At 33.8% G+C, this 22,880-nt stretch overlaps 1 protein-coding gene across 6 annotated transcripts in view; it reads right to left on the reverse strand.

Moving 5' to 3' along the window:
• cher (filamin A protein cher) overlaps window positions 1–22,880 on the reverse strand; it is a 54,116-nt gene that overhangs the window by 15,328 nt on the left and 15,908 nt on the right. For 2 of the 6 annotated variants that reach the window (XM_018457143.1, XM_018457147.1), the window contains exons 5-15: window positions 21,864–22,002; window positions 20,128–20,412; window positions 19,611–19,921; window positions 18,820–19,246; window positions 17,511–17,726; window positions 16,297–16,684; window positions 13,631–14,200; window positions 11,791–12,135; window positions 11,033–11,625; window positions 9,313–9,611; window positions 5,121–5,259 (exon numbers count right to left, since the gene is read on the reverse strand). In XM_018457143.1, coding sequence (XP_018312645.1) covers window positions 5,121–5,259; window positions 9,313–9,611; window positions 11,033–11,625; window positions 11,791–12,135; window positions 13,631–14,200; window positions 16,297–16,684; window positions 17,511–17,726; window positions 18,820–19,246; window positions 19,611–19,921; window positions 20,128–20,412; window positions 21,864–22,002 — 3,712 coding nt within the window. Of the gene's footprint in view, window positions 1–4,159; window positions 4,289–5,120; window positions 5,260–9,312; window positions 9,612–11,032; window positions 11,626–11,790; window positions 12,136–13,630; window positions 14,201–16,296; window positions 16,685–17,510; window positions 17,727–18,819; window positions 19,247–19,610; window positions 19,922–20,127; window positions 20,413–21,863; window positions 22,003–22,718; window positions 22,734–22,880 lie in introns of those variants that run through there. The other 4 variants (XM_018457142.1, XM_018457144.1, XM_018457145.1 and 1 more) reach the window with 4 other exon arrangements.

Below are 22,880 nucleotides of genomic sequence, written 5' to 3' on the forward strand. Positions count from 1 at the left end.
GTTCAGTTGATTATATTGTTGCGGCAATATTATTTTATATTTAAATCATGGATTTAATTATAAAATAAAAAAACAATGTTTAAATACATCAATACAGCTTTAATAAATAGAAAACATTTCTGGAAATTATATATTTTCTCATGGCCTATAAACATATGCTGTCAAAGAACAATATTATATTATGAATTTAAAACTATATCAATTATTAAATTTATTAAATTAGGAAAGAGAAAATTTGAGAGAAAAAATTGTTTTTCTTCAAGATACGTAATAATGTAATATTGTTTATTATATCAAAATTGTTTAATATCTCGTATATTATATATATTAATTGTAAATCTTATTATATATTATTTTACGAAAACAAATTTTATTCTTTTCAGTTATATATATATGCAAGAATCTGTTCAAGACAATCGAATTCCGTAAAGTGCCGCTGTCAATTAAGAGGTACGAAATATTATATATACGAAGCCTGTTGATCATCGAGACGCAATATTGCAGCTGAAACCAAAATTAGCTTTCGGGGAGATACTGAACGTGATACATAAATAGTCGCTTTCATGGTGCAAAATGCGACACGATGATATATATCAAAATAATATTATTATAAAATAAAAGAAATAGCGAAATTAAATAATCTATTTTTGAAATTTGTTTAAAAATATAATTTATACATGATTCTGTATAAATTATACATATATAAAGGTAGGAGATTATAATTTCATATGATAAGATTTCTATTTCTTTGTGTATATGAACGCTCAGAACAAAATTTTTTAATTATAAATCCTAATAAAAGGATTCTAGTATTCTAGTATACCAAAACCTATTTAATCATCTTGGATTAGATATTATACACCGACATATATAACGTTTCGCTATTTCCCTCTTTTGATTTTTTTTTAAATTCTACAAAAGTAAAAGATATGTTAAAGCATTTTTTAAATTTATTCAATACTGTATATTAATGACGCGCAACCCTATTTTTAAGGATTATTTTCAAAGAACATTTTTTTTCAGAAATAAGTAAAATCTTGCGGGCTACATAATGTTTATTTTATTTGCATAAAATAAAAAATATAATTTTATATTTTCGGCTATGAACCGGCGGGCCACAAGAAATTCACAAGTAAGCCATATGCGACTCGCGGGCCGCAGGTTGCGCATCACTGCTGTATATTACTATTATTAATTTGGATAAATTGCAAAGAAAATTAATTAATTTATAAAAAATGAGACGTTATTATTCTGTCAACTATTCGCTCAAATCAGTGTCATTTCTTATTCAATTGATAGTTTGTCGCGATGACTGATCTCTCGTATCACTCACTCAGTCCGCAAACGATTGCGATCGACACAAAACCAGCGCCATACTCTAAGCCTCCTAGAGATCCACGGGCCTTCCCTCTCTCTTTATAAGGAATGAGATTGATTGGTTGTGAATTCGCGTATCTAATAACTAACTATCAGGCATCGGCTTCACCGATTAACGAGAAAACGCCCAGCTACGTCGGTGGCCGACACGAAACTCGCGCTTCTCTGCTATCCAAGTAGTAATTCCGCGCACAATGCTGAATTTCATGTACTATAATAGATGCCCAGCCCCCACTCGTACACATTACAAAAGAATTAAGAGTACAAAGCATAATGTGAATTGCGCTGTAGTCTATAAATCTATAAATCAATTCGTTGATCATTGAAGACTATTATAGAAAATTGATTTTTTAATAATCTGTGTGATATTATATTTCTGGACTTCTTCAAAATGGGAAATTTACGACTCAATGTAATATAGAGTAATAGATAGTATAATTAAATCATACAATTCGATATAATCGAAATATATATAGCAAATAAAATGTCAATACTTTAAATATACTTAATTAAATGTTTACTATTAAATAACAATATATAAAATTATTAAAATTGATAACACAGTCTGCAATATTTTACATACATCATACAAAGTTGAAATCTCAGATCCGCTATCGTAATATGCATGCAGAACAACAGTAAATTTGGATAAATCCCAAATATAATGCCATGTTTTTGTTTAGCTATATTACGACTAGTTTAGCTATATTAAACTAACATTAAAGTAAGAGATTCACGGTTTTCTTAATGCCCTATAAATCTGAAATTATTTATGCAGCTCTCTCTTGGATGTGCATCATTTTTTAAATCGTGACCTATTATATATAAGAGAATTCCTTATTATTGTATTTTTTGACAAAATTGATTGTATAAAAAAATATGAAAAATAAAGCACCGATTTTCATTTATAAATGAATAAAAAATGCGAAAATTTTTACGACAATTATTTCAGAATCCTGCAAAACGAGAAATAATGGCAAACGTCGGCGCCAGCCGTCAACAGGAATGTGTCGCACAAAGTCACCGTTGTAAATCGTGGCACGGGGTTTAATTTAACTCACGGTATTAATTCACTCCCCCGTCTCTCTTGGCCACCCACTCCGTTTCTGATTATAAATTTGGGAAAGCTTGACTCGCACTCGAAATAGTCTAGGAGCTCTCAGTGGAGGATGGACGGCATCGAGATACGTATTGGATTTCAAAATGGATCGTAGCTTTAATATGGAGAATATGATTAATATATTCCAAGAATATAGACATCTTACCAGATGTCATCTTATTAGACAATAGATCGATCACTAAACACGTTGTACATTTCTGAATATTATTTATGTGCAACAGTCGCGAAGAATTATGACGCGTGACGCGACCTGTCACTTTACTGTGCAATTCAAATTTCTCTTGACGTAAAATAATTTTGTCTTAAACGTGTTGTCTTAAACTATTTCCATGAATCGTGAATCGTAAAGTAAACAATTTATTTTACGTTTTCCTAATTTTAAAATATTTATTAAAATATTATTTTTTATTTCCAGAGAAGAGATGCGTGTGTAATAAAAAGACGCGAAAAAAGAACAAATAAATGATTTAGAAAGAAGCGTAAAATTATTATTGAAATTATATATCAAATAATAAAATGTAACGATTAATAAAATTTTTAAGAAATAACTTGTGATTTCTCAAACTATTCTATTGACTGTTGGAAACAGAATGTGGTTGACTATACATATATTTATAACAAAGTATGTAAAATTGAAAATAGCACTTTAAGCTACATGACCTAAAAAATGAAAATCATGTATCTTGAAACAATTGACACTTCTCAAGCATTGAAGTTTAGTGAGTTAATTGAGCAGGTGTCACAAAACGACATGACGGCCGCGCGAATATGCGAGCATTTATATCACCGACATAGATCGTGTTCCAACTCATTGCATTTCTCTTAGCGTCGAGATAATTAGATTTCAAAGCAAAGCAAACCAACGACAAGTCAAATTTGATAAAGATGAAGATGGAAAATATAAGAGAAAGTAGAAAAAAAAATTTTTCAACGATCTTTACTTAGAAAGAAAGATATCTGATATCGTATATTCTGTATGTAAGTTTTTCCCAACTGATAATCAGTGAAGAAAGTCATCCGACTTAAATAAACAGACGCATAATGTCCGACCATACATATCTGTTTGTATTAATACATGATAAAAATACGTAATAAAATTAAGTAAAAAGATTTAAAAAATAATATTTAATTACGTTTTTATTTATTATAAAACATTAGTAGAAAAGATTGAATTGATAAAAAAAATGTAAAACAATGTATTTCTGATTGTATTTCCATATAGCACAAATCTTCAAGAACCGTTCTGAAAGATATCCTGAAAATGTCTCAACGTCTTGAGAACGTTCGCACGAAGATCTCTGGGATAAAGTGTACTCTCTCTGTATGGGATTATTATTTAACCAAATTAATCTAAATTATGAAATGTTCATATTTCGAAAGAAAAAGTTTCCGATGTTTACTGAATTAGATTAGATAGTTTTTGGTTAAACATTATGTGGATTAATAAAAGTTCTTCGTGACTCTCCACTTTTAGCAGGTTAATGGCGTTCCAGCATTTGCGATCGGAGGCACTCTGGACCACTTGATGACGGCAGCACTCACACGCGTGCGCACAGATGCACATGCATACACATACACACAGTTGATCTGTAAGATGGGAAGGGATGTGCAAAGATAGAGAAGATATAGCGAGAGATAAAGATGTATGCATGTGTGTGTTACTTGGAACGGAATTCGTGTTACGGCGCGACGTGTGATGATGGGCGGTCCATGTGATGATATGCGAGGATTTGTGCGATAACGAGCCGGCGGATGCGATCCCGATGAGTCTTCGCAGTGGACTGTTTCACTGGAGACTACGCGACAATATCCTGCACTACGTGTTGCCTCTATAGTTAGATACACCTCGCGCCCCACCCACCCGGGGCTCGTCGTCGACGAGAGCACCGGGCATCCGGATCGACATCGGGAAGACGATTACGAGGAAACTTCACGTATCATCACCCTTTGTCTTACGACTTTTCAAAATGAACCGATTCACAAGAGAAAATATTTAAAAACGAAATTACAAAACGCATCCCTTATTTCATTCTTAGATCTTGTGTAAAAACTTATTGATTGATTACAAAAATATTAGTATATTTTTAGACATTAATTTAAAAATTGATTTCTAAATTTGTATTCATCATACGTTATTGTTTTCATAAAAAGAATTTTGGAAACACTAAATAATATTAAGATGCGATAATTTTATTAGCGTTTTACGATCTAACTCCTTGTAATTATTTTATATTTTACTAGACGGACTTGGCATATTTGCCGAAACATTTTACACCATAAATACATATGAAGGAAATTCAAGAATTTCTTTAATATAATACATACGATTTAAAATAGCAATTAATTTAATTTAAAAAGTTAACAAGAATATATAAAAATTGTATTTAAATCGTTTTAGAAACTTTCAAACAATTTTCAAGAAAGTTTCAAAAAATTATTTTAGTTATAGAAATTTTAACTTTTAATTAATTTTTTATTATTGATTATAAAATGTACGTTGCTGAGTAAAGAATTTCGTAAAAACTTCAAACATTATTATAGTTTTTTATATTAATTTTGTGCAAACAAATGTAAAAGGATAATGATTTCGCGAGATAGATTATAAAATATTGTAATTGCTCACTGTGAAGGTATAGAATCCATCAGGCACCGGTTGACCACCAAATTTAATGCTAAGGGTGTAGTCTCCCGCATCAGCAACAGTATAGTAAATGTTGACTGTACCATCGCCGTTGTCTTCTATGTCAATGTCAACGACTTCACTGAAATCACAAACCGAGACGCATTATTCACAGATTGAAATATAGAACGGAGATCCATTCAAGAAATGTTCATGCATGCCGCATATTTTCATAACGCCACTGCAACTTCATTCAGCAATAAGTTATGTAAATACTAAATGCTTTCACGCGATTCCATTCTCAATTATTTAGATTTTTTAATCTAAAGTAAGAAACTTAAGAAAAGCCTTTTCTTTAAAAATTCTTTTTTCGTAATGAAAACTAAATTTAAATTTTACATCCGTGTGTCTATAGCAATGAAAAATGGGTTAATCACAGTAATATAAAATAATATTTTAAAGTTCTAATGAGAAAAAAATGTTTTTGTGACATCTAGATCGCATGATTATATCTGAACACTTTTCCTCTCCATAAAAAAAATCTTATTTTTTATAAAAACCAACATTCGTAGAATGTACAAAATAAAATTGGATGATAAATTACATTTATATGATATTTTCGCGTGCTGCATTAAACTGTAAATTATTATTAACTGTTATAAGATACAGTCGTGTAAAATATACTATAATTGTAAAATTGTGTTCATTATAGGAAATACCAGACATATATGTATAACGTGACATCTTGTCACTTTATACACTTGGGATAAAGAATTTGGCTCATTTTAAAGTGTCTTTTCGACAGAAGACACTCACTGCCAACTCGAGCAACACGGAATATCATAGATGAATTATGAGGTAGCAGCTGTGTACACCACTGTCAGCATTCAGAATGCATTTATAGTCGAATTGATTAGAGTAGTGACAATCTTTTGGAGGGCACGCGCCCGATTACGCATAAAAGCACGCGATATGTAAGATAGAAAATGCACGTGCTCTTTAGAAATCCCGAAATATTCACGAAGGACATAATCGCGAAGATGCATGGCATTATAACATCCATCTCTACATTGTAACAAGCAAACTCTCTTGATTATAAAAAAATTTAAAAAGTAGTCTTAAAGTGATATAATTATTTTTCTGATATATCATTTATTACTTAATTGTGTGTCACAGTAATGTAATCAAAATCATATCTTAAACTTTGTTAATTTCTTAGATATTTTTTCTGATATTTAGGTATTTTCGTATAAATGTGGCACGAAGAGTGTAATATATTTGAGTAATATCTTGCAATTCTTTTCAATATATTAGAAAATTTTTGCTGAACAGCTATGCGTCAAATAACACTGTGGAGTTAAGGGGGCAGTCCTATCAATCGGGTCGAAAATTGGACGATTTTCGCGAATTTTTTCTAACGAAAGTTATAAAAGGATTTTATTGAAATTTTTAGGGTTGTTCGAGTATATATAAATGAAAGTACACTAGTCGCAATATTTCTTAAAAACATTTATTTGTGAAGATATAAATAAAAACATTCGTGGTACTTGAAAGAAAGTGTCCATCTGGTGGGCACGATAACTCTCTGTCATTTTGTCTGAAATAAAAAATAAAAAAAATATGTTATTCAGGACACTGTATTCCGTGGAATGGACCATCCTCAGAAGTTAAAACTCAAAATTATAGAAATTACACGGTGATAAATAAACAGTATCATTTTTTATCTTTTTTTGTCTTTGGAAGTGCATAAAAAATCGTTAATTGAAAAAAATTAAAATTTTTATAGGTTCATTCCATGCAGTAATATGTTTTGAAAATTCCCTCTAAATTTCATCTTAATCGGATAATAAGTTTTCGAGATACACTGCTCGCCGAGTTTGAAAAAATCGTTTTGAGAAAAACACGTTTGAAGTTTGAGGAGTGGTTTTTGTGAGGTAAGAAACACTTTTATACGACTTACGTTCAATCAACGATGCCAGGACCGTAAAGGAGTCCTTCTGTGTTTCCTGTAGGTCTTTATCCTGTAGGTTAAACAAAGACACATATCGTATAGGTCGCGGACTAAGCGCACGGTGTAAACGTAGCCACTGACTGAGCGGTAGGGGACCGGTTTATAGTAGGCCGGCGGCCGAGATAGCGAACCCCTTTAACTCCTCATAACTTCGTTAATTTTCGGAATTTTTACATGAAATTTTAATTGGGCATTCTTGAAACATATATCTTTAAGAATATTAAAAAAATCGATTTTTTTCGACAAATTCATAGGACTGCCCCCTTAAATTTAATTCGAATCCAACTCAACTGTCATCATAAAACAAATGGACGAACAAATGTTCTGAAACAAAGTTTTACTGCGAAATTAGCCAATGTGGTTAAAGAGAACATGTAAAGTGATCTATAGTCTGGCATCAGTTGTGACAATTAGAAAAGTATGTACAACGTTATATAATTTATTAATCTGGCGCTAATCCAATTGCAACGCATGATATGAGTATATACATAATTACACTGAAAAAAAATTTACTAAATCAATTTTAATACATATTTCTCTTTAAATAGTATTAAATAAATATTTACTTACAATAAATAGATATTTACTCAATAAAACAAATGATAATTGAACCAAATTAATGACTTTTGTGTCAAATAAATATATATTTATAGTAAATATTTAGAACTATTCAAACAAATATTTATTAAAATTTAATATTTTTTAGTGTAACTTCGAAAGACGCGAATATTGCACAAAAATAATTTTCTCATTTCGAATAGCAATGGAGCATCATTGCTGAAAAATATATATCTATACATATCGTCGTGAAATCAATCCTGTTTCCTAAATAATCATTCCTCTTGACTCGTCTGCTGTCGACGCCAAGTTTTATTAAAAGTATATTTCGCTTTCAAATTAAACCAAACCGACATTTAATTTCAATGTTAGATATGGTAGTCGGCAATCTCGGCGTAGTCACTGTGTGCGACTGGCCGAAGATTCACGACGATCCACTTATTATCACCTCGTACATGACGTTCACCATGGCAACGTGCCACGATCCTGATTCCTACCGGATTTGTTACACGATTTACGGCCGATTAGTCATGCCTTTACACTCCAGATCTAATCCCAATATACGATTGTAAGTCAGCAAAATGTAACACGTCTTTATTGTTTATGCTTATTTGTTTTTTTAATTTGTTTACTAGTCGGTACTATTTGTTAATTATAGCAATCCTTATTATTTAATTGCAAACAATACATATATCAAGAAGTGTATATGCACTATTTATTCAGAAAAGTAATTTATGATAATTAGAATTTGTAAAATAAATTAAATAATTATAAAAAAAATATAAAATGTAATAATATAAATTTTGTGTATAAGAAACATATAATATGATATTACAGAAGAATGAAATAATAATTTATTATAATCAATTCTTCAATATTTATACATCGAGAAAAATAGCAGTAAGATATATCTTTCTCAAGTTCGTCTATAAATTAAAAATAAGTAAGTTGCGACGGCGCGACGTATTTAAATTTAAAATAAGATGGAATTTTTGTCTGGAAATTTGAAGATCGAAAGATATAAATTCGAAGAAAGTGTAAAAATATGATTCGCCTTCATGTATATTCTAAGATTATATACATATATTCTAAGATTAGTTAGGTATAAAAGTTATAACGTGTAAAGATTATTATTGAGAACTACAAAAGATTTTGCGAGAAATTTAATAGAAAGCATGAAAGGATTAAAATTTGTTCATTAGTTAGTATTTCTTATAGAAATAAATGAATAAAGGCATAATTACATAATAAAAAAAAATATTAAAGCTGCATAGACCAAATAAAGTTAAGTCAAAGAGAGAGAGAGAGAGAGATAAAATATTTCTAATCAATTAACACATATAGTATCCATAATTTCTTTTTTATATATTTTTTCTTATATTTTTCTAAAAAGAAATATTTCTTAAACATATTCTAACTATAAATGATAACAAAATTAAAGAATATTTGTGTTTTATATATACACGATGACAAATTAAATCTCAGATTTTAAAAGAAAGACGAATATGAGAACGTTTTGGTAACTACGAGAATAAATTTTAAAGGTTCCCGCAGTATCCCTTCTCTCTGATTCATATTCTCTAAAATAGTCAAATTTAAATCGGAGCGAATCACGCGGATGCTCACCTTCCGGTAGTGGAGCGGATGCGGCAGGTCACTGCACCGCGACCTGCATTTTCAGTGTCCACGGTAATGCAGTACTCCTCGCCCTGAGCCAAAGTGTGCTGAATGCCTTCTTTGATTTTACAATTGTTCGCCGAGCCGATGGATGTGCTCTGCACAGTCACTGGGCTGTTTGGCACTTCCTTACCGCCATATTTTACGTTGACCTTGTAACGACCGCAGTCGTCCGGCAGATAGGTTGCTTTGTACTTTCCGTCGCCGAGATCTTGCACTACTACCTTACGCGGCACTTGATCTGGTCCCTGAAAGAGGAATTTAGGAAGACATTAATTGCGAAAATAATATGAGAACGCGATTGCTCATACATAACTTGTTCGATTATTCGCGAGTCACTTGGTATATAGATCAACATAAATCATTTTTATAAGAGCAATCAAATTGAATTGTAATTCTTAGAATTACCTATATTGCTCGTTACGATCGTTATAGCCACGTACGACACTGATTATATTTGCGTTCAAATTTAATATAATAATAAATACAATTGACTGCTATGATGATTGGCAAAAACGAAAGTTTTAATTGATGTATATACATATAACTAGTATAGAGACAATTTGGACAAGTTATCAAGGTACGAAAATATAATAGATCAAATAGGTAATTGGTGATATTGAAAACATTCTACACAGTACATTTAAATCAGACAAAGCAGCTAAACTGTTTGCCGAGTAGTTGAATGTAATTGATGGAATCTATCTAAGAAAGAACCAATTATGTTCAATTGCTCGGCGAGCAGGTTAGCCGTTTTGCTAGCTCTTGAACGCATCTAGTATCTTCTACATCTTGATGTGTTTTTTCATCACGCATTTTATTACAATTTGAAAGGAATAGCTTAGTCTTGTATAATCTTTATACCTTTTCTTATTTTGCACATATATTAATGCAAATTAATGAACATCTAATTTTTCTGTTAGATTATGTAATTACATAAATAACTTTAAATATTAATAATTATAAAGTTCAAATATGTCCAGATATAAAGGTCAAATCAATTTTAATTGCCAATTTAATACATGCATATATATTTTCATAAGTGTATAATAATATAAATATTTTATAAAATAAATTTACCGAACACTTTTGTTGTATCACCGATACTGTACGCGAATGTAAAAAAATAAAATTATTATATCTTGAAGACTCTTTTGTCATGATTAAAAATGAAAGTAATTGAATTTCTGTAAAAGTAATTGAATTCTAAAAAGATGATTATTACTTCATTTAGAATATTCAACGTCTTTGTTTTTGTCAATAAGATATTATTTAATAAAAATTCAAGTTGTCGGATAATTCCTTTGTTATAATAGTTTCACCAGTATCCATGATCTATTGTAGGCTTCCAAAATTATTGTATTAAAAAAAATTAATGTAGAAAAAAGTTTTACAATCTGTAATTTAATTGTGTTTTATTCTTGATAGTCTTGATACGCAACAATATTCGCTAGAACATTTTATATCTGAAAAAAATGAATTATTATTTTTAATAATATTAATAAGGCTATTTAAAAAAAAAACATAAATTTTTGTTTATCATTCCAAATGAAATATGTAAATATAGAATATTAAACGCTTGATACAAAATAGAAATAGAAAGAAATAAATTGGCAATGAGAGTCAAGTAGTTGATACAAAACACTTTGCGAAACCTTGTTACACTTACCACAACTTGCACTTCAAGATCGCCGTATCCAGCATTAGAAGTGTCCACAATGAAGTCAATCGGGAAGGAGGCAGTACAAAAGGGCGACACCCCGGGACCCGACAAAGTTACCTTGTTTGGCTCTACGAAGGGCAGAACTTTCACTTCGAATGGACTGCCATTGATGTACTCGTCGTCGAAAGTAACATCAAGTCGTATGTTATTTCCAGCAGGCGGTGGCTGATACGTCACCTCGTACAGGCCATCACCTTTACTCTTGACCTGCGGCTGCTGCCCCATGTCAGGCGACAGACGTACTTTCACCGGTGCCTCTATGCATTTTGACGCGTCCACCGTGAACTTGGCGGGCACACCTTCGCGTACCATGTGCAGACCGGGTCCGTAAGCGATCACATCCTTTTTCGGCGATATCACTTTGATCTTGAATGGCGAACCGGGTATACTCTGTTCAGCAAATTTAATGTCGATCTCGTAGTCACCAGGTTCGCTGGTAACGTATTCGACATCGCAGGAACCATCCCATTTTTCCCTGGCTTCCGCACTGACCTCTCCGTCACCCGTAATCGACACACCCAAACCACCATTGCCAGCCCCTGAAAGAAGATCGCATACATGCTATTTCTTCCTACCTTCGCTACATGAAAATATTTCCCATCTTCTATGTGATAATTATTATGTTTTAAATTATACAATTTGTAGGTAGTATAAAATTACAGCATTTTAAGAATTTGTTGATCGAATTATATTGGCTTACAGACCTTCGGTCTCCACCGTAAAATAGTTCGTTTTTTCCGTGACGCCTTGCTCCAAACCAGGACCATACGCACGGCACTTGCTGGGATCGGAGGTGCGTTGCACGTTGACAGAAAATGGTGAACCTGGGATGGGCACGTTGTCGTAGAGAATGTCGATGGTGTAATAACCCTCCTCGAAAGGTGTGTAACTGACGCAGTAGGTGCCATCACCCTGGGGGATGATGAGCTTCTCGGTTTTACCGCCACTGGGATTATTTATGATACAGGATACCTTACCGTCGTCAGTCTTCGACTTGGTGATATCTCTCGCGTCTATCGTGAATGTCGTTTGTTTGTTCACGAATAATCCTGTAAAACGCGATAACAAGACATGATTAAGTAAAAAGGCTCAAATGTTTTGTTTTTTTAATAAATGCACATATCTAATATACACATATCAAAATAGTAGTTTTTTTTTTAATTAAACTTTGTCATTCTAAAAAATTATATATCTTAAATTATATATTTGTTTCATGCGTAAAAATTCGAGATTGATACGTGATGATGTAGTGAAGTATTTTTATAATATCATATATAGAAAGACTAAAGTATTTAAAAATTTAGCTAAATGCAGATCTGAAAATAACTTTGTTGGAAAATAATGGTATAGGGTGCTTAAGAATGATGAGCAATGCTGCAAAAAATTTTGACATTCCAGCAACAAACTTGAGTGTTTTATAATTATTTTATAGTTTTATAATTTTATAATTATTTTGATGGTCCAATATATAAAATTATTTTTAGACCTGTATCTAACTAAAGTTTTAGATACTTCAGAAAAACTGTTCTTTTAATGCAGAAACTGTAGATTTCTTCAAAGTCGAATTTTGTAATAGCGAAGATATATATTTATAGTCTTGTATTTTAAATTTTGCGTAATTTTTTAACAGATTGAAATTTGACATAAAATAGTAATATAAAATTGTACATATCTTTAATAAACTTTAATATTAAATTTATCAAAATATTTTTATATTACTAATACGTCGTAATAAATTTATAATAGATGTATAATTTTCAAATATATTTCTACAATATTATGTTCCTAATATATCGTTTTTGTGATTTAATTAAACGTCTACTTGTTTTAAACAATACGTAGTACCTAATTTAATAAATTATTTATTAAAATGAAAATGCATAAGCGCATATTGCAAAGTACATAAAACGTAATTGCAGTTCCTAAATGATTAACACAGAACAAATCACAATAACATATAAGATTATTATTTTATATGTGGCATATTGGATTTTAAACTGAAAATGAGGTCATGCTCGTAGAAAGAAATAAACTTAAATTATTGTTTCGTACATACTTTTTACAAACATGCCCTCTAGTATTTTTCAAGCTCATTCAAGTGTCTTACAACAAGTGTGTATGTTAAAATATGGTTACGATCGGAAAATCCAAAGCAGGGAATATCACGATAACCAACGATAAAAGTGCAATCATGAGATACATGCATCGCAACATCAACGCGTCTCAGAATAATTATCGGGACTTTCTAATCTTTTCTATAAAAATATTATCCTCGTCGTAGTCGCAACGAATTTTTCTCAAGGTCAAATCACAATATTCGTGCAACTTGAAAAATTCATTTTATATGCACGAATATCTAATGTGTATATGTTCCTTGAAAGTCAATACGAAATCTCGACGATCGAGAAACAATCGTTTAAAGCCATTCCTACAAAATCCCGAGACACGTTACATAACTCATCACGCAAATTAGAGACTAGCAGGTCACAGCACTCTCTCAATTTCCAATTGCAAAACGATCTCCGTGCTGACGTCCAACGGTACCGTGTGGCTGGATGCCGTTTCCGCTGACTCTGATTTTGGATAGGTCCGCGTCCGGTACGACAATGGCCTGGAAAGGCGAGCCCGGCACGTGTTGTTCGTTGAAGGTGATGTTGATACCATAGTCGCCGGTCTCAGTAGGCAGATAAGCGACGGAGCAGGTGCCATCACCGTTGTCCCTGCAATTTATCGCGGCTTCGCAAGGACCCTCGACGGTCACGCCGAGACCACCTTGGCCAGCTCCACGCGTGTCGATCACGAACTCGGCCGGCTTGTTCACCACACCGTGGGAGAGACCAGGTCCCGAAGCGCGCACCTTGCCCGGATCGGAGCCATGGACGCAGGTCAGCCGGTACGGCTGATTCGAGATTGGCTCGCCGCCGAAGCTGATTCCCAGCAGATACTCGCCTAGCTCGGTAGGGGTAAAGTTAACCAGGTAGCCCTCGTGAGTCGGCACCACGTGCGCCTTGACCCGATTACCGGACGGAGTCGTGATCGCCACCTGGAAGTCCGCCGCCCTGCCCGCCTCCTGCGTTATCACGCGGAATTGCTGCAGGCTGTTCACCGGGGCCGCTGCGAGGACGTTTGCGGGTTCTCGTGGTGAGCCGCGATGCATTTTTCGCTTGTGCTTGCGCGACGGGACGACTGCCCGTGAGCAGCGAACGGACGTCGCGCCGACTTGCTAGTGAAATTATCGTTGATTCTCGTCGAAGGGACGATTGAAGAAAAATTGAATAATACTCTCTAAAACTTGTTGACTAAATTGTCACTTTGAAGAGTAAAATTTCACTCTTCAAAAATGATATTCTACTCCAAAAAATTTAGGGAATGAACTAAACGTGTAAGCAGGATCGAGAGATTTGCACGATTAATTAATAAAGACAAGTAACATGTAGTTTACAATCAACACTCACCAGCAAGTACGGCCGGACATTCATTGCGCAAAGCCTACCATAACGTTAGATTTCAAATACTGGATATGCATCAAGTTGTGAGAGAAAGCCACTTGCTACATACATAAGCCCACAATGCGCGTGTAATTAGGCAGAGCGTATTCCAAATAAAAGGATCTCCCGATTACGAAACTGATAACGTGTCTTAGTTAAAAATGCATTCGGTTACAATGAATATATTATCCAGCGTGCAAAAATAATTATTTGTTTTTTACAGATTTTAAAATGCTAGCATTGAAAAGGGAGATTATTATTACGTCAGTCTGATTACGTTGCAAATCCGAAAAGTAATCGGCATTGTGATAAAATTTATTTAAATACATATTTATTATTCCAACATCCGACTTTGATTGTAAGTGGCACTTTTCTTTCTCTCTCTTTCTCTCTCTTACTTTGTCGATTTATTTACTTTCTAAAATTTTTAGAATGAACTGTCACTCCAGAGAGTAAAATCTCATTCTTAAAGATTGAAAATTGAGCCACTCTTTTTCACAATTGGCTCAATTGACTCTTTAGAGTAAAATTCCACTCCAAAGAATTTAGAGAGCATATGATAATCTTGTTTCTAACTCATTATTGATTATTTAGTATTATAGAAATGTATATTGATATTTCTTGGACGCATTGCTATTCGCTCCGAATTTTATCGTGACACGCTCAATGTTAGGAGCTGCCTTCCTTCCAGGTCACATCGAAGGAGCAATGGAGTTGCGTGGAGCACCGAAGTGCAATATTTTTAGATGAAACGCGAAATTGTGTGCGTGTTAAATGTGGGGAATTCGCGAGCGCCGTTATAAATAAATCGGTTCGCGCTCCAGCAAAACATCTATCCGAGGGGAGACCTTGGTAACGTGTATTTCGAAAATCTAGGCTAGATACACGTATCACGGTAACGCCCCGGGAAATGTTCCCGAAAAGAATATCAGCCATTGCCATGAGACGAGAATTATCTTCTCAATGACCGCTGGAAGGAGCGCGATTTTGGCACGATTCATTTTCAAACTAATGCATTGCTGATACACCTACCTAAGTGCAAGATCTTATTTCAATCATGAAATTAATTGCACTCTTATTAATCCTTCTCTAATCGCGCTTAATAAGTTACTAAATTAAAAAATATAATAAACATAACATTTTTACTATGAGAGAATTATTTCACTCAAACCAGATATATAATGCAATATATAACGATATATAACGATAGATCTCTTTGATTATTTCTTTTTAGTAACCTAATTCCTTTGGAGTGAAATCTCACTCCAAAAGAGTGAAAATTTTACCATTCTTGAAAAAAGTAGCTAAATTTTCACTTCTTTGGAGTGAGATTCACTCCAAAGAATTTAGATAGTACACTATGTATGTACTCGAATTGCATTATTAATTAAGTTAATTTATAAATCAATATATTATAGTAATTAAAAAAAATAAAATAATATTTTATTTAATATGTATTATAAAATTAAAATAATAATAAAAGGCTACTGATCAAAACACGCTATCAAGTTTACTATCATTTTAAACGCTGCAATATTACGTTTAAGAGTCATTCAACCATTGTTCCAATTTCTTGGGACAAAATGCTGCATATATCTTGGTTTGAGTATATATAATATGATTAGTAACACATCTGATTAAATCTGATTTTAAATAAACCGATAGCGTACAGTAATCGAAATATTAGGCAACACTTAAAAAATTTTCAATAATTGTACTCACTTGGTGCCAGACCGTCCACTTTAATCTTGGACACATCCACATGAGGCTGAACGTTGACCTTAATGGGGCACTGAGGTACCTTCAATCCGCCATAGTTGAGATTCACCGTATAATTTCCTGGCTGTGGGGGCATGTAGTCCACGACGTACGTGCCATCCTCATTATCCGTTAACGAAATTGGAAGTTCCCGGCCTTCAGGATTCAGCATTTTAACGTCCAATTTACCGGGGCCAGCCTCGCGACAGTCGACGTTGAAATGTGTGGGAACGTTCGATTTCACACCTTTCTCAAGACCGGGGCCAAAGGCGGAAACCATAGCAGGATTCAAGGGTGAAGCTATCTTAACTCTGTATGGAGATTTCTTCGTGGCCACTCCACCATAATTCACCTGAAGAAAAAGATATCTTTAAGAACAATGTTATGCAGTAGAGATACTTCTTTTTTCTAGTACCTATACCAATAAATAGATACAATTTTTGTGTACCGGTATCTATATTTAAGTACAGTTTAGTTACTTTTTAAATAATACTCTTTCCTGTACTAAGTGCGCGTTCAACACGCGGACATGTTAAACTTACTCGCATAGAATATTTATGCACACACATATACATATAAAATGCATATATAATACATAAATGTTATGTGCATGAAATACATGAAACCATAAATACCTATTTATTATGAAGTTTTATGTTAACAGTAAAATAAAAGTACTTGTACCTTTCTCTCTCTCTAGATACATTTGAGATACTAGATAAAATACCTATACTTAGGTATTTTATTTCTAATACTTGTACCTGTATCATGATATATTTTTTTCAAAGTATATTTGTACCTTATAGGTGCGAAAAACAAAGCACCTTGCATAACACTGTTTAAGAAATCGAATTAAATTGAAAACTTGACTTTATCAGTCATGCTTTTACTGAATATTTTAACATAATACTTTTGAGGTTTCTACGGACATTTTTTTTTAAGTTACAAGATTTGCGAAAACGTAAACCTCATAGCTGATCTTAACAACATTTTATACAATATTTTATGTATTTATTTTAATTTGACTAGAACTGATTTTATTTTGTTAAAAAAATTCACCCTGACTACTTTAATCTTTCCTGGCTATTCAAAAACAGCATGTTTCAAGGAATCGTTACAAACAATAAACAGCAAAAGTTCGATTCAAGATTTTAGAAATCAATATTCTAGAATTGTACCATCACAACATGCGGGGAGCTGGAAATAGGTGTGTAATGCGCTTGAACAGTGCCGTTCCGGTTGTCGCCTAATCTAAGAGGAACTTCTTTTCCAAGAGCATCTTGAATGGCAACTTCTAAAGCCGCCTGACCAGCTTCTCTCGCATCAATCGTAAAATTCGTCGGTTCGTCTTTGGCAACACCTTCTGGCTGAATTCCTGGTCCATAAACTTCAACCTATATACGAAGCATATTCGATATCTTTCTTGTATTGCCCAAGTCAATAAAAGCAATTATCATTTATTTAATTAGTACTAAATTGCATGTAAAAATCTGTAAAATCTTATGTTTTTTATTATTATATATAAAACATCCCAACAAAAAAATACACACATACGAGGGGTATCCAAAAAATAAGTTCCGTTTGTATTTTACGCTTAGTAAGGTCGATGTATGAGCGAGCTGGCAACACAGCATTGAAGAGGGGAAGTTACCGAATAGAATGAGCGGTGTTTGGCGTCAATAGGTCGTGAAACACGGTCAGGAGAGGTTATCAAAATGGAGTCCTCCACTTCGCGTCCCGCCACCTCCATTCCGATTCCTTCTCGAGTTGTTTTGCGCGGCATCATTCAGTTTCTTTTTGCTCAAAATTTTAAATCGGTTGATATTCACAAACAGCTTGTTTCTGTATATGGAGAGAGTGTGATGAGTGAATCTATGGTGCGGAGATGGGTCCGAGAATTTAAGGCAGGAAGACATTCGCTTGAAGACGAAAGTGGGAGAGGCAGACACTCACTAATCACGGATGAGTTGACGACAAAAATTGAAAACGCGATTCGCAGTGATCGTCGTTTAACTTTAGATGAACTCCACAACCTTTTTCCAGAGGTATCCCGAAGTCTTATCCATGAGATCGTTTCAGAAAAACTTGAATTTCGCAAGGTTTGCGCCCGTTGGGTTCCCAGAGAACTGACTCCTCTACACAAGGCCACACGAGTGACTACAGGTAAAGAATTTTTGGACCGTTACAGGGATGAGGGAAATGGCTTCCTTAAATCTATAGTCACGCTTCCAGAGCGACAAGGAAGTTCAGACAATTGGACTAAAGAAGTGGTGGGAAGTTTCTATGCGGAAGGAATTTCGAAGCTCGTTTCCAGGTATACAAAATGTATTGAGATTGACGGGAATTATGTGGAAAAAGACTAGAAGTTGTCAAGTATTATCCATGTAAATTTCAGATTTTTAATTAAAATTTATATTAAAAAAGGTTTATATAAAAAAAGGTTATATACAAAGAAATGTTAATAGTGAAATGAAGACTCGAATTTACCTTCTCTGGATCAAAGTCGGTCTTCGGCAAAATAGTCGCGATATAAGGCGATTTAGGGATGTCCTCGTTATCGCAGAGGATATGGACCGCGTATTGGCCCGGCGCGGTGGGCAGGTAAGAAACATCGGCGGGGTCATCGCCATTATCGTTGCATTCTATCTTCGCTTTGGACGGGCCTTCAATGGAGAAACCAAGGGCGCCGGTCTCACCGTTTGTGTTTACTGTAAATTTCGCTGGATGGCCGACGACGCCGGTGTGCAGACCTGGTCCAAAAGCCTTGATGTTGGATTCCTTATAAGGACCTACATTGACCTCAAAGGGCGACTTGGGAATCTCTTTACCGCCATATGTGATCATTACTACATGACGGCCTTCCTTAACCGGTGTGTAGTGGCATTTGTAAGTCGTAGCGTCGGTTTTGGACATTCTAAAGTAATTCAATGTCGTTGATTAAATCGATAATTAAATTTAAAGCAAAACATTTCGCACAAAATATTCTAACATATTTACTCTATTTTATATTTTTTTTTGTTTTACAAATTTGAATAAACAAAATTTTTATAATTTCATTTACAATTCTTACAGTTCTTGACAATTGAGTTTTGTCTATTAACGTTTTAATGAAATATAGCGTTTTCTTTTCATTCATGTTTGATTTTTCTCATTAATATATAAAAAGTTATATGAAAATAATAAAATATAAAAACAACAAATGTGACATAAATGAAGAAATGAAATCTTAAAAGTAACAAAGTGTTTTCAGTGTAGAAACTAAAATAATAAGAACTTACCGTATTGGTTGATTGACGCCTCCCGGACCGATTACGCGAATGTCTGGTACACCCTCACCAGCGTCCTTAGTGAGGACAACGAAGTCGGCGATGTCCTGGACGCGGACGCCAGTAGGCAGCAACCCTCGTCCGTACGCTCTGCATTTTTTCGCATCGGAAACTGGTGCAATATTGACACCAATGGGACTTCTGGGTATAGGTTTGCCGGCAAAGAATATATTGACGGAATGTAGACCCGTCACTGGCGATACGTACTCGCATCTCCAGACGTCTGGCGAGGTCTGACGCAACTTTACCGTGGTTTTGTTACCCTGTAATAAAATCACATATAAAGATATTTTAATGAAATAGTAAGATTCATTATAATTATATAATTTAATATCTAATATAAGACTAATAACAGACTATAGAGAATATAAATCTGAATTATAACACGACGTTCTAAAGACGTTTAACTGGCAGAACGTCCATAAGACGTCCATAGATCGCTATGCTATTAAGAGACATCATTTTTTACCTGCGGATCTAAGATGATGATTTCAGGCACACCGCGACCGGCGTCCTTTGTAAAGATATCAAAGAAAGTAGGTCTATTCACGACGACTCCTTCCGGTTGCAGACCCGGCCCGCTTGCTGTGACTTTACTCGGATCACCAGCGTGTCCTTCGACATTAACGGTGTATGGACTCTTCGGGATCTCTCTACCAGCGAAGAGTACCTTCACTTTGTGCGGACCTTCCATTTTTGGAGTATATGACACGGAGTATGTCAGATTCCTGTCCTTGTTGAATCTGATATCGACCTTGAAAACACAATCGAGTCGGCATCATTAGAATATGACGCGAGAAGTAAAAACGGCGTTCGTTCAACTTATACAGGGTGTTTCCAAATTAAATCGCAAAACTTCGGGAGCGTGTAGAGGAGTAAAAAACTAAGAAAAAAAGTCCTATAGACATATGCTCGTTTTTGCTCCGTTTCAGAGAAATCGAAAAAAAATGTTTACATTTCTTGCCATATCTAGCACCGACATATTTGATTACATTTTCCACTTTCTGTTATGAATTTGTCAGTCGCTCTTTGAAAGCCTTTAACAGTAGATGAATTTTGTCTTTTGCAATATGCCGCGTACGTATTCTAATAGTGAATATGCTGATATGGTTTTTGTATACGGTTTCTGCAACGGTAATGCTTTAAAGGCGTGGCTGCTACAAGAGCCGTGTTTGACAGATGCAATGCTTGTATTGCTGCAAGAGGTGCACATTTCGAACAAAATCTTCATTAAAAAGTTTATAAATAAAATAATTAAAATAATAAATTAAATATATTTTTTTCTTTTTTCGTGATTTCCTGCGAAACAAAGCAAAAAGGAGCATATGTCTATAGGACTTTTTTTCTTAGTTTTTTACTCCTCTACACGCTCCCGAAGTTTTGCCATTTAATTTGGAAACACCCTGTATATCTCGAAGACTCGTACATTCAGATAATACGTAATAGTCACACGGCATATAAATAGTCATTATATCACACGTGTCCACGTCCTGTGGCGTAATTATCATGATTGCGATAAACATTTTCTGACTTCCGGCAATGTACTCAATCAGATGCTGTTGTAACTATGTATATCTACTTAATATTAAAACGGCACAAGGATTTCTGCGTTTGATTTAGGAAATTTTGCAAATTTAATCCATTTCTAATAAAATAAAAAATTCTTTGTTCTTAACAACAATTTTTTGTCATCTTCGATCTTCGTTATCTTGATAATCAAATAAAAAATTAAAAAATATTATTAAGTCTAACTGAAATAAACCAAACTAGTAACTATTCAAAATATATTACAAATATAATTTCATCCTTTCATAATCCCATAATAAGCTTAATTACTTTCCGGTAAACACTAACAATAACATATTACATGAATATTATAATTTCCAACTTAATAATATAATTGTAATGTAATAGATTAAATAAATGTTGCATGTAACAGTTAAGTAGTAAATTATATATATCGATGTAATATATTTTTTTTATTGTCAGTTAATATTTATTGACAATAAGTTATAAAAAAAAATTCTCATTACGGACTCATAAAAGGATTGCAAAAAATTATTTTCAACCTTTGGAAATATTTGGAATGTAAAAAACCATTCTAAATTTTTGGGAACAATTTACATAATTCGGATCAATCTTTTAAGATATCAAAATATTTTATATTTGAATATATGATTAAACGTTATTTAAACGGGGTCTTACCGGTAACTTATTCCCTTTAGGATCATCGACGATAACATCAACGTTACCCTTGCCGGCGGAAAAGGTTTCCACGGTGAAATTGGCAGGAGCACCGACGATTGAACCGGTTGGTTCTATACCGGGACCATAAGCACGTACTCTGCACAAGAAAATACCGTAAGAAAAGACACTTTGCGAGCTGCCAGTCAGCGGCCGCGACGTTGTTACATCAATACGTTAAGTAAATCCATTTGCCAGACGGTTACAAGCGTTGCTTTGTGCTATGTTGCGCGATTTGCGTCGTTCTTTTCAAAAACAAATTTGCAAGCGCGCGACATTTTGCAGATTTGCGGACATTCGCTATCCGGTTAGTTCAATTCGTGAAACTTTCACGTATACATGTATATATACAGAGAGATTAATTAATAGTATTACATACTCTTTTTTTTTAAATTCTTTAGGATGGAATCTCATTCTACAGAGTGAAAATTGAGCGTCTTGAAAGAGAGTGGCTCAATTTTCTTTAAGAGAGTTCACTTTTTGGAGTGACAAATCATTATAAAAATTGTAGATAGTAAGCTTTTTGAAAAAAGAAACAAATCTATCTAATTTGCAAAACTCGATAAGCTATAAATTATTGTCAACATCGTATTAATCAACTCTCTCTCTCTCGTTTTCTCTTCAGGAAGTTTACAAATCATGTATTCGCTAACCGCGCACTACGCAATTTATTTACTCTATCAAGCGTTTACGTACATATATGTACAAAGGAAAAATTAGGAGTGTTGGGTTAAGAGGTAGATCTCATCAAGGCGGCGGACATTAATTGCGCAAAAACCGTTATACGTCACAATACATGATCATTGCGCGACTTACCGCGGCGGTGGGATGCTGCGACCGAGAAATGAAATAAATTGATTAATTAATCACAATCATATAACAGAGATCTACGCGCGCACTTCATCTCTTATATTTTTACCAAATACCGTACATCAAAATGAAAAAAAAAAAAAAAAAAAAAAAGATCATTTGCAGTCG

Source organism: Mycetomoellerius zeteki, unplaced genomic scaffold (assembly GCF_001594055.1).
Source record: "Mycetomoellerius zeteki isolate Tzet28-1 unplaced genomic scaffold, Tzet1.0 scaffold62, whole genome shotgun sequence".
Classification (NCBI taxonomy): Eukaryota; Metazoa; Arthropoda; class Insecta; order Hymenoptera; family Formicidae; genus Mycetomoellerius; species Mycetomoellerius zeteki.